This window comes from Ascaphus truei, chromosome 4, assembly GCF_040206685.1.
Source record: "Ascaphus truei isolate aAscTru1 chromosome 4, aAscTru1.hap1, whole genome shotgun sequence".
Lineage (NCBI taxonomy): Eukaryota > Metazoa > Chordata > Amphibia > Anura > Ascaphidae > Ascaphus > Ascaphus truei.
In genome coordinates this window covers 40949143-40962150 of record NC_134486.1, presented here as the reverse complement: position 1 = coordinate 40962150, position 13008 = coordinate 40949143, and the positions used below count along the sequence as shown (strand labels likewise).

At 39.0% G+C, this 13008-nt stretch overlaps 1 protein-coding gene across 6 annotated transcripts in view; it reads right to left on the bottom strand.

Moving 5' to 3' along the window:
- The window catches only part of USH2A (usherin), a 942943-nt gene that overhangs the window by 575181 nt on the left and 354754 nt on the right, over window positions 1–13008 (bottom strand). For all 6 annotated transcript variants that reach the window (XM_075595608.1, XM_075595610.1, XM_075595609.1 and 3 more), the window contains 3 exons: window positions 7819–8022; window positions 6009–6089; window positions 1976–2161 (listed from right to left, as the gene is read on the bottom strand). In XM_075595608.1, coding sequence (XP_075451723.1) covers window positions 1976–2161; window positions 6009–6089; window positions 7819–8022 — 471 coding nt within the window. The remainder of the gene's footprint in view (window positions 1–1975; window positions 2162–6008; window positions 6090–7818; window positions 8023–13008) is intronic.

The window sequence follows — 13008 nt, the reverse complement described above, 5'->3', positions numbered from 1 at the left end:
ATAACAGGGCCTGTATCTCAGGAAGCAGGTTGTCCCCGGAAGTGAAAACAACGCGGTTCTGCTCCGGAGACCACCTGCTCATCTACACTAGTAATGCAATGTAAATTACATTTTTTTAAATTTCTACCGAGATTTGCGCAGAGAGAGCCGGCTCTCTCTGTGCAGGATCAACTCGCCTGGTGAGCCCTTTTCAGAGGGCCGATCATCTCGTCGCCGGCTACTCTCCATGTTCGCAAATGTTGCTGTCACTGGTATTCGGGGCTTTCTCCATACCGTGATAGCAATGCTGTAAAAAATAGCGAATTAAAAAATCTGGCGATTTTTTCTATCGGACTTTACTGCATGAGGCCCATTGTCTGAAAACACAACTACAGTACATTGGTTAACTGTGGCATGTAATTGTCAGGTCCACATGATTAGACAGGCCACATACATATTTACTAAGTGGCGTTATGCCATAAGACACCTTCCAGCACTGGAGACACATGACAGCCTACTGACTTGCACGGGCTATAAAGTGACTTAAGGCAGAAGACTACTTAATAAACATATCTTCCTTTGATGCTTAAAATCTGTACTCATATCGGCAATGACAATATATTTCTGCTACATTTAATTGTAAAATGTTTAGTAACGCTGTCATTGTTATCATTTCTACTGCCTCTAAAATATGTCTAAAATACAATATATCTCAGAAATTCATCTTTAACCACACACACTACCAGTGGACCCCTTCATTAACAGTATACAAACAAGTTGTCACATTAATAGTTCAAAGGTGAAGAGGCTGTTACTTAGAGCAGCTTGCAGTGTAAAAGGAAGGAGGAATGGTACATCAAGGTTAGTGAGGCTACAGGGATCAAGATTAGAGATGTGACAATGTCTCAATTTCTCTTACATTTTCTTGAGTGACGTTGCTCAACATTTTTGACAATTTCTGGAATGTTGTGAATTTTTGCCAGAATGTTGTGAAAATGTCAGCATGTAAAGGGTCATGTGACCGGCGGATTGACTTTCAATGTCTGGCACGGGAAAAACATTATTGACGAACATTTTTCACGCAAAAAAAAGCAGCAAATTTCGCCCGGTTTGTGAAACTTAGCAAATGTTTAGACAACGTCTCTCTAATCAAGATACTCTCTGTCTGCTCACCACAAGTTTACCACTGGGGCTTGCACTTTCCTTTTTCTTGTCATGGGGTGAGATGAGATGTCATAGTAGTATCATGGCCTTGAAATCACATTTCAAATCCTTATATACTGTATATTTATCTTCATTCAAGAATTCCTAAAATGGGTATTCAGTCTGTTTTTCAAATAAATTGTGGACCAGTTTTGCAGCTGTGTGTGTGCAGAGACCCGGTTTATTTTCACTCTGGAGTGCTGCTCCTTTTCACTTCATGAATTGGAGCTTGAATTCTTACCTAATCTCTGTTCTGATCTCTGAATAGACTAAAATGCCATTTTTATGATTATTTTTATTATTTCAATCTGCTGCCAATAACATATATAATGCTTTACAATGCATTAATAAGCAAAATAAAAATAGGGGAATAAGCTTCCTCTTTTGAAAACTCCAACTAGAATAGATTCACAAAATTGAAGGAATAAGTATATTAGGATTGTTATTGATGTCTGGGTTGTAACCGAGTTACATATTTGTACAGTATGCATCGTGCCGATATTGTCTTATTTACTGTCTTGTGGTACCGAGCACCCTAAAGAAATAAACAAATTTTAATGACACCACACCAAGCAAAAGCATTTCCACAAGGAACCAAAAATTATCATTTCTATATGTTTTTATCTTTTTAGCGACAGAAGCTTGCAAAAGTGATTGAAAAAGGTAATGATCACAACTAAGGAAATGTAATTGAATGAGCTTATACAGTAGATGTACAGTACAGTATGAACCAATAACACATCTGTGATTTCATTAATAGTTTACCTTTTTTAAGAAAGCCTTAGGAACTTACCACTGACTTTGCTGGTATAAGAAAAGGCATCACTGATGGTAGGTATATTGGGACGGTTTTCGGCATATGCTTTCAAAATGTACTTCTCAATTACTCCTCTAACCCCTGCAGGTCTGGTCCAGGTCACCTCCGCGCTGTAACCATTTATGCTGAGAACTCTTAGGGGAGTTGACACACTTTGTGGAACTGTATGAGTGAAAAAAGAAAATATAGAAAATGGGACTGTAAGTAGGACAATTGCCCCTTATTTTCACTTTTAATAGATGTCGTAAATCAGGCTCAACCATTAGCATATTTATTAACATTTTAACTTCGGCATTGATTTAAAATCACTGCACATCTTGAGCGATCCAGTTTCGGCTATATTTCAAAACTATCAAAGCTATATCTAGATAACATTCTTCCTCGTCTAGTTCAGGTTTCCAAAAATATTACATTTTTCAAATGTGTTTAAACATCAGTAATAAAAAAAAGAAGTTGGACAGCAGGCAGATAACAAGTGCAAGTAATATAATGGTGTAACTTTAGGAAGCACGGTGATTTGGCTGTTATTATACATGTTGGTTTGACACTTTTATATCAGGAGTACATCAACTCACAAAAAATACCACAAATTAGGTGATGTTCAAATGTAGGATTTCATTTTCCGAATTCAATTTGTTCAAATCTAATTAAAGAGCAAAAGCAAGAGATGGCATGTGAGAAATATGGATACATTAATGACTTTGCATCCTCTGTTGGAAGAAAGACTTTAGCTTAATCTCTCCTGCAAGCCTTTTGCATAGAGATTCCTTCTTAATCAGTTCAGACGGAAAAAAAAAGGAAAATGAAGATGTTTAAAAGGATGAGAAATCTGAACTGGTATATGCATGCACTTGCTAATAAAAAGCCATCCATTTCACATAACCTTTAAGTATTTATTAGATATCACAATAACAAGTAAAGGTCTGAACAGAAACAACTTCATCATGGGTGACTGAACAAGGGAGGTGAAGGAAAGCCCAAAGAACTCCATGGTGTTATGATGGATGATGGGTTTGCTGGAAAAGTTTGTGGACTTCATAGCCATGGACATGAAAATGGCTAAATGTTTCTTATATCAAATGTCCTCATTTTGTGACTTTAGTTTTTATTTTGGAATGCTTCCTTTTTCAAAATGAATTAACCTGTTTTGTAAAGGCTAAGAAATAGGTTTATCTCTATTATGCCCCGTAACAGGGACTTATCACTGTTTGAGAGAAGCTGCCTCTAAATCCAGCAGTGTGCTGGTTAATTGCACACAGGTAATCAACCAGACACCATCTGGCTGATTAGGACTCTTAGAAAAACCTGATGTGAGAAACAGGAGAGAGATTTCCTTAGCTCACATTTGGGCTGACATAAGGAGAAAGAGGACTGCAGAGATTTCCTTCGCCCACAACTAGGCTGACCTGAGGAAAATATGATGTCTTGGTGCACACAAAAGGACTGTATGCTGACAGCAAGACCAGGGGACAAGACCTCCATACCTGGACACAGAGAGTGCCATAGCACACAAGGATGCTGACCCAGGAGAACTGAGAGGCCTTCCCCTACAGCTACAACAACAGAAACAGATAGAAGGGAGCTGCTGCATGTCCACAGGTACAGGGTGCAAGGTAGGGAGGGAGCTTAGCTCTCCCACAGTTAGTCAGAGACTAAGCTGTATTAATCAGCACTACCCAAAGTGGAGTTAGGTTCTTTGTTTATGTTTTGTTCCTGATTTGTACCCTGTAAATAAACCCCCTGTGCACCAAACTCTAAGTTTCCTGCCTTTGATCTGGGACATAAGGTCTTACGTTGTGACTGAGACATCACAATTGGTGGAGTTTAATGCAGGCAGTCCACAAGGCACTGAGTAGTGGAAACTATGGAGGAATTTCTGACCATGGTACAGCGTGCCCAAGCAGAGAATATGGCTATTCTACAGCGCAGCCAATTAGAGAGTGCTGTTACCTTAATGCAAGGTTTGCAACAGATGACAAAATCCCAAACTGAAAGCAATGTGTTGTTATTACAGCAGATGGCGCCGTTTCTACATCAGACTCTAAAGGAAGAGCAACACGAGGCACACCTTCGCCTACACAAGGAGCTCCTAGTGTTGGGAGAGGGAATTACCACCCAGATTAGCAGGCCCCCACAAGTCGCTCACCAGATAAAATCTCACCTCATCCAGAATGATGGTGGACGATGTCATTGAGGCTTACTTATCGATTTTGGAGTGTACAGTAGCCCACGAAGGATGGCCAGCTGAGCAGTGGGCTGGAATAATTGCTCCTTCTTTAATTGCTCCCTTCCTTGTGGGTGACTCACAAAAAGCCTATTATGACTTGGAGCCAGAACAAGTATAAAACTATGACACCTTGAAGGATGAGATTATGGCACGTCTAGGTATCACCGTCGCGGTTCGGGCCCAGCAGTTCCACTCCTGGCATTACGATGCAGAAAAGGCTCCACCCTCCCAACTCTATGACCTCATCCAATCTGCAAGAAAATGACTCCAGCCTGACGATTGTACATCCGCCGTCGTCGTCGAAAGGGTCATCATAGACCGGTTGCTGCGGGTCTTCCTCTCACCGTCCAGAAGTGGGTCAGCCAGAGTGACCACAAAAATGCAGAGCAGTTGGTCGCTTTAGTCGAACGTCACTTTGCTGCTGAGGAGATGTCCTGGAGTTAAAGTCCCAATGAGTTTTGCGGTCCCCGATACCTGCACGTCAGGAGGTTGGTAAGACTGTTCCTCTGCCTAACAGGTCATATTACCTGTTCCATAGTACCTGTGTGTTTTTAAGTTTCCTTTAAGTATTAGAATAGTAAGCGAGACAGTGACAGTCTCAATTAGGAAAAAAAAATGATTGATTAGAATTTAATGGCTCCATTCTCCTGTCCATTGTGTCCCTAAAGCAATGTCCTCATCCAATGGAATCATTGTTTTTATAAAAGGAAATTATTTGTCTACTATGTTTTCTTTCTACCAATTCTTTCATTTCCATAACTTGTTGCATCTCTTTTATAAATGACAATGATATCTACATCAATTATGGTATCTCAGACTTTTTTTTGGTAAGCCAATTTACCTAAAGTCTTGTACAGTAAATCCGAGCTGAATGGGCATTTCTGATCTTCCAAAAGTGCACTAAATGAGCTTAGCTTGTTTGAGACTTTAACATTTTCTGTGGTAGATAAGTGCACAAAAAACCTCTATTCTAACTATTACTGAGTTTACTGTACTTTACCACTTTAGTGACAAGGTTTGAGCCCTAAACCCGCTTTACAGTAATCCTACATTAAAAATGTCATATTGGTCCAAAGTCGATATTATGAAGATCATTTTATTGAATTATGTGAACAATAAATTTGTAATTATTACATTAAGTATGGAATAAATTTAGCACAGGCTGATCTTGATGGACATACAGTATGCCTTTTTTCAACCTTATCTACAAAGTAACTATGTAACTATGTAATATATTAGAGCAATGGGCAGGCTTCCTTATGTGGGAATAAAAGAGGGTTTGCACCACCTAAAATGTGAAGAACCGCAGTATACCGATGTCATCTTCTTAAGGGAATCAGAGGATTTTATAGATGGGATAGAGGGATTACACTAGATGCTCGAGGATATTGGGGAGAAGAGGAGTAATTGAGGTAATATTGCTCTGGGTCATGAAACGCATAGGATGTACAGTAGTATAAAGGAGTTGCTCTATCCTTTAAGATAAATAAACCTCATCTTTGCTGGGCTAAAATCATTTTTATCTGCTAGTCTGAATATGCTTGCTAAGCAAATTGGCCCATTTGCCTGAATATCCGTACACTAATCAAAACTATTTTATAAAGCTGATTTCTGGTTCCAGGATACTATATATACATACTGTTATAGATTTCCATTGCTGATCTGTGAATTGTTGTGAATTCACATGATCTCTAATGATAAACCAAGGATTTACACAATCTAACTAGGTCATTCGCCTGCTAAAATATTATAATATTGTAAGATAAGAAATCATGTATTTACCTGGTGCTCTTGTTCGTCCTCGACTCCAACCACTAGTTCCAGACCCTCCTTCATTTGAGGCAATCACTCTGTACAGGTATTCTTTAACAACATATACATAAGAAGTTATACTGGTGTATTTATATACAGTGTGTGTGTGTGTGTGTGTGTGTGTGTGTGTGTGTGTGTGTGTGTGTGTGTGTGTGTGTGTGTGTGTGTGTGTGTATATATGTATGTGTGTATATATATATATATATATATATATATATATATATATATATATATATATATATATATATATGAATAAAGAAAGATCGGTGCTAAAACATCACACATATTATTGTACAAATATACAATATATGTGTAAAAAGGTTATTGTCACAGACTAAAGTGAATTAGGTCGATAAATATACAGTAAGAGAGAGAGAGAGACATCAAATTTATTACATATGTTCATTATAAGCATTCACATTGATCTTGGTATACAGTATTACAGATTGGACAGACAATGTGATGTGCCAGAGTAAATAAATGCTGATTACAGTATACTGTATCAGACAATTGAGGCACTACTTTGTAAATGCCAAATGTGTAAAACAACACAAAAAACAAAGGGAACAGACAAAATGGGAACTTAAACTAGGGTTCCAGGAGCTTCACTTGGGATTTGCCAAATACATAGGAAAAAGCCAAAAAACTAAAAGGTGAAGCGAATACTCCATGTTTAGAAAATGTAATTAGGTAAAAAAATAATTAAAAATAGTCTCTAGAGATACATTCACAAACCAAAATAAAATCACATAGAATGGCCACAAATAGCTACTGGTGGCAATATAAATCTTCTACATATTCTAGGCCCATCATCTTAAGGGTAGAAGGGTTTGCATCTCTCATGTAAGAAAGGCCATTCATACCATTCATTATGAATGAGGAATTCCTATACAATCTGGTTAGTGATTGATACTAATGTATAGTTATTCATGTATATGATACAGTATTGCTTGTTAGAATCTAGATATATGCATTTTGGGCTCATGTGATGTCATAAATTTCTTTCATGGTTTGATGGTAGTCTGTCATTGTGAAATGAGCCTTAAAAGCCTTGTCTATGTTGCTACAACTAAACGGAACTATCGGTTACTGTTGAGATTATGTATAATATTGGTCCCTTTAATTAAGATTCGAACTACAAGTACAGATGATTTATATTGCTACCAGTAGCTATTTGGATTTGTGGCCATTCTATTTGATTTTATTTTGGCTTGTGAATTGTCAGGATTGCGCTCGATCTGTGCCGGGTTTAGCTGCAGTTCGGGTTTTCCAACTCACGTGCCCTTTCTGCTCACTGTGGCAATTTTGGGTACTGGCAGCCTGCTATATAAGGCTGCAGTTCCTAGTAGGAGTCGCCGAGCAAAGTTCTTACATTTGCAGCTTTGTTGGTCTTTGCAGTCACGCTTTACCTTTTGCATATTTTGAATCCCCTGTTGCCGACCCCGGACCGTGACCCAGACCTTGCTGCTTTCTGCCTGCCCTGACCTCTGCCTGTCTCCTGGACTTTGAAACTCTGCCACCAGCCCTGACCTACCTGTTTACCGACTACGGATACTCTTACAGGACTCTGTCCCTGGGCTCTGGTCAGTTTATTTGCATCCCTACCACAGCCCAGCGGGTCCGCTTCCTGATTTGAGATGAGCATTGTCACATGAATGTGTCTCTAGAGCCTATTTTCAACACATTTTTGTTACCTTATTAAGTGTTCTAAACATGGAGTATGCACTTCCAATTTTTGTTGTATATATATATTTCTTCATAGATTATATAAATTCGGTACCTGTAAATGGTTGAAGGCCACTTTCATAAATGGTCTGCTCTTTTCCTTTGTATACTATGATGGAGTCATTTCCCCTGCAGTTAACAGAACTGTCAGTTGATAGGCATCCATCGAGATTGACTCTGACAGCACTGCTGGATGCAGATGCAAAGTTAACAACAACACCTTGTGTAAATCTTACATCCTTCATGCAACCACCAAAACCTAGCAAAATAGAAAGGGATCAATGATACATTCCTCAATTAATCTCATCTTTGTAATAACATTTTAAATATTTTGTCTTTATAAGTATTTCATGTAAGCTACTATATAAAAGTGTAATTACAGTACATACTACTTCAATGATTGCTTATACTTACATATGTTATTTCTGTCTTTATTGTTATTTAATTGCATGTAATCACCGTATTTAAGACAGACTATCTTGGCTGTGAGCCATATGGCTGTGTGTCCCATCTTAAGTGTCACATTTAAAGTGTCTGACAGAGTTTATTTTGGAGTTGAAATTGGAGGTGAATATTAGAGGAAGATCTGGACTCTGCACAACAACAACTTTGCAACTATGAGAATTTAGCTTTCCAAAAGCTGTGATTATTTGTACTCTTCCTATCCTTCAATATCTGGGAAGTCTCTCCTCCTGCATCTCATTATGCCCTCCCTATTGCTTTTTCTGTTTCCTCACTTCTTTGTGAATGTCTCTGTTCTCTCCAACGTCCCCACTCCCCACTGCACCATTATTTATACACCTCTCTCCCAACAACTTCTTTACCCCTCAATAAAAAACACCCACACAAATCTTCTATTCACACCCTCTATCTACTCCTTCCTACTGCTGGGATCTCCCCTAAGCCTGAACCAGACATACACACCTGATCTCACCCATGCCTCCCTGCCATCTCTTCCCCTGTAAATTGTGTTAACCTCTCATTTTAATACTGACTAACCTTAAAACTTGCCCCACAAATCAAGCATCCCAATAGCCTGGTTACTGTCCCACACTCAGTCACTCCTACCACCCATTGTGACCAAGCACTGCCATCTACAGCACTTATTCCCTCACCTGTTGTCTCTGTAAATTTCCCATCAAACCTCTTAGATTGTAAGCTCATCGAGCAGGGATTTCCTTTCCTATTGTCAGATTTTGCTGCACTTATTGTATAATTATAATTCCCTGTTCTGTATTCTTTGTGAAGCGCCGAGTAAACTTTTGGCATTATATAAATAAAGACATACAATACAAATCTACCCATTTATATATTGTCTGGTTTAAAGCCATTAGCAACACACAAACAGTAATTGACTGGTAACATGGGAAACATTATCAAGGACCATGATATTCCTCATCGGATCCAAAAGGAAGCATTCTACATTTTTATGCAAAGCACGGAAAAGACAGAATTACTAGGGCTGACTTTCATCAGCTTTTTTATGCTGCCTGTGTAATATAGATTGTGCCTTTTAGTGAATACTACTGGTCTGAATCCAGCGTTGTTCTCTTTTACTGCAAGATATTTCCCTTTATCAGAGAAAATTCCCCATCTTTGTAATAATCTACTGGCTGTTGCCTCAATTGTAAGAAGGTATTTGCATCCAGTGCAGATTGTTGGAAGCCGGAAAGTTCGGCCACTTTGATTAGGGTAAATTAAGCATCATTTTACATATCTCATTATATTCTGTGTATCATGTAACTTCTCAACTTTTGAGACACCCTCAATCCCAAACTGATGCATATGGGGGAAAAAGTGGTGCAAAGTGCTTGATACATTAGGTGCAAGATTAAAATTAAGCAGTTGTGTCAAATTCACTCAAAAATATATAACCCCAATAGAGTGTTGTCCTGGTTGCCATACAAACACATTACAATTCTTGGCAATTTTGATCATGTTTTTCAATCTGCTACTTTCTATAGAAAATGAGCTGCCAGTCAAGTGTTTTTCTTTCATCCAGCATTTAGCAGCACTTAGTGGCACATTAATCAACTGCTGGTATGTGTTATCGCACCCGTTCTGGTGTTAACTCCAATTCAAGTCAATGGGAGTTCATGCTGGAACAGGTGTGATAACCCGTACTAGCACTTGACACATGTCCCTTAGACTGGTGGGACATTTGACATTCGGTTTACAGACCAATTATTTCATTATAAGAGAAATTTGGCAGACCAAGTGCTATGTATATTACAGTGGAAGTGGAAATATTTTACAATATATAGTATCTGTGTCATATGGTGGGCAGATATTATTTGTGGGGGTGGCTGTGTATATTGGAAGAGAAGCACTATATATATATATATATAGTGTATCTACTGTTGAGGTTGAAGACATGTATATTTGGAGACTCTTTGTGTGTATACAGGGAGAAATGTCTTACTGTAGTCACCGGGTTTATTGCATTCCAAATTATTTTAATACAATTGATATTTTAGGTCCATGACCCACAAACACTGCTAATTTATGTTCATGATGCTTGAGAACTGTAGGAAGGTGTTACTGAGGATAAAAGGTAAATAAAGTAGCATTTAATTATCATGGGACCTTGTGCAAGATAGAAGCTGGAAATATGTTGGATGGATTTTTAAATAATGGTTGTTATGTGGTCTAGAATGTTCTGTTCTCCATGATAAGAAAAAACAACAGAGAAAACACAAACTAAGTGCAGACAATAAGATTCAATATTGAAGCGTGTATTTAGACTTGGCTCTTATGTGCAGCCTACTCACAAGATGGTAGTAGGGTAAAGGCAATAACAGGATGAGTGGAATCTGTGGAGTCCTCTGGACGCAGACAGGATGCAACTCAGGCTCAGAAGTCAGGTGCAAAGGTGCATGGAGAAATAAAGAGTAACCTCCATGGTGCAGGTCAATGGTACAAAAGGTAACTTTATAGAAATGCTAAAAATGCGCACTTACAATTTAAAAATGTAAAATAAACATTTATCACTTAAAAGTGAATGAGGAGTGTTATGGTTGTTGCCGCAGCTCACTGCACCGCCTCGTGATTCCTGTGTAGTAGGCTTTCTGTGGTCCCCACTCCACCGCAATGTATGGGGATCACCTCCAGCACTCTCTCCGATGCGATACGTCACTTCCGGTGTACACAATGACCTCCGTCGCGTCACTTCCGGTGCGGCTCGAGATTGACAGCTTGCAGCACCAATCCTCACACTTCCTGGGCGGGTCCACTCTACGTGTTTTGCCAATAGGACAGATGGCTTCGTCAAAACTACTGACGGAGTGTTGCCCTGTTGGCGGAGCACTGGTGGCGATTTTGTTGTGGCATAATTTCCTAGACTGGCATATAACTACTAAAATATAGGAACATCTTTCAAATGGGTAAAAATAAATGGAAGCTCAGTCTTTTTTCTCTTTGAAAACTTCTGTGTGCCAGGATTATAAGTAATAAGGGTCATATTATGATGTAGACATGTCTCCTGGGAGCTGTATAAAGACCATGTGTTTCAATAGGTCTCTGTATAGTTTCCACTTGATAACAGATTTCGGGAACAGTCTCAGAAGGATTTGAACCTGTGATCTTAAGGTCAATGACATTCATTGTATCTGCAATCTTTAAAGTATCTACTGTGCTCACTTCTGTTGTGTCATCCTTATAGAAATGTCTCAATAAAAAGAAAATAATTTTTTGTGAGCATGGAATCAGAATTGCTTTAATTTTCCTTATTTTTCAGTTTTAATCTTGTTTAAAAAAAAAAAAAAAAAAAAAATATATATATATATATATATATATATATATATTTAAAGATTGCAGATACAATGAATGTCATTGACCTTAAGATCACAGGTTCAAATCCTTCTGAGACTGTTCCCGAAATCTGTTATCATGTGGAAACTATATATAGTGTGTTCTATAGTGTGTTCTATATATATAGTGTGTTCCATGAAAAGGACCATGACAAAAAATGTAAGACATCGTACCATTATACTGAAACAAACACAAATACTCAAAAAACTATTTTTAATTACCATCTTTTAAAAATTCAAGCAAAACTTGTATCCATACATTTTTTGCACTGCAATGAACATAAAGGTCCGTTGTTGATATATATATATATATTTATTAAGGTTATGGTGGGTAAAAAAAAGTGCCTAAAACCCTCCACAGTAAAGCATAAAGCAACTGTAAATATTCCTGTATATTCGGGAATGAAACACAAAAGCGCACCGAGTGTCAAGATTTAATTAAAACATGTTAGTATTAGTAACAATAAAAACTTACTTATAAGGGTAAGTACATCCAGTATTCAGGTGCAGAGGAAACAGCCCTGGTGGTGTCCTGGGCATAAAGAGATGGTGCAGAGGCTTACAAGGATGACCCGCGCGCTGGGGCTGCCTGGCTCAGCACCATATAGTTCTTACTTCCGGGTTGCGGCTTCTCGCAGGACCCGTGAATAGTAGCCCGCCTCAAATGCCGGTTCCCCAGAGAAACTCACTCCGGCGTGCCGAAGGGTCTCTGGTTGTTGATGGGACAGCTGGGGGTAGGTACACCTGTGGGCTGACTTCTAGTTGCACCATAGGGCTTTCGCAACGCGTTTCACACAGTGTTGTGCTTCATCAGGAATATTTTGGACACCTACGTGGGGGCCTTTTAAACAGTAATACTGGGTTCCCAATAGGGTAGAGAATTAGCCAATAGGAGTACATGCATAATAAATGCGATGCACTAACGAGGCTTAAAAGGTATTGTGAATGCAAACGGTACAGTATGCATTGAACCTTATATTAATAAAAACAAATAAATTTCATCAGCAATATATTAATAATTAAATAAAAGACACTGCAAAAAGCCACCCATGTAGGTAATAACCCATAATTGATCATGTAAAGGTATTACTGTTTAAAAGGCCCCCAAGTAGGTGTCCAAAATATTGCCTGATGAGGCACAACACTGTGTGAAACGCATTGCGAAAGCCCTACGGTGCAGCTAGAAGTCAGCCCACAGGTGTACCTACCCCCAGCTGTCCCATCAACAACCAGAGACCCTTCGGCACGCCGGAGTGAGTTTCTCTGGGGAACCGGCATTTGAGGCGGGCTACTATTCACGGGTCCTGCGAGAAGCCGCAACCCGGAAGTAAGAACTATATGGTGCTGAGCCAGGCAGCCCCAGCGCGCGGGTCTACCTTGTAAGCCTCTGCACCATCTCTTTATGCCCAGGACACCACCAGGACTGTTTCCTCTGC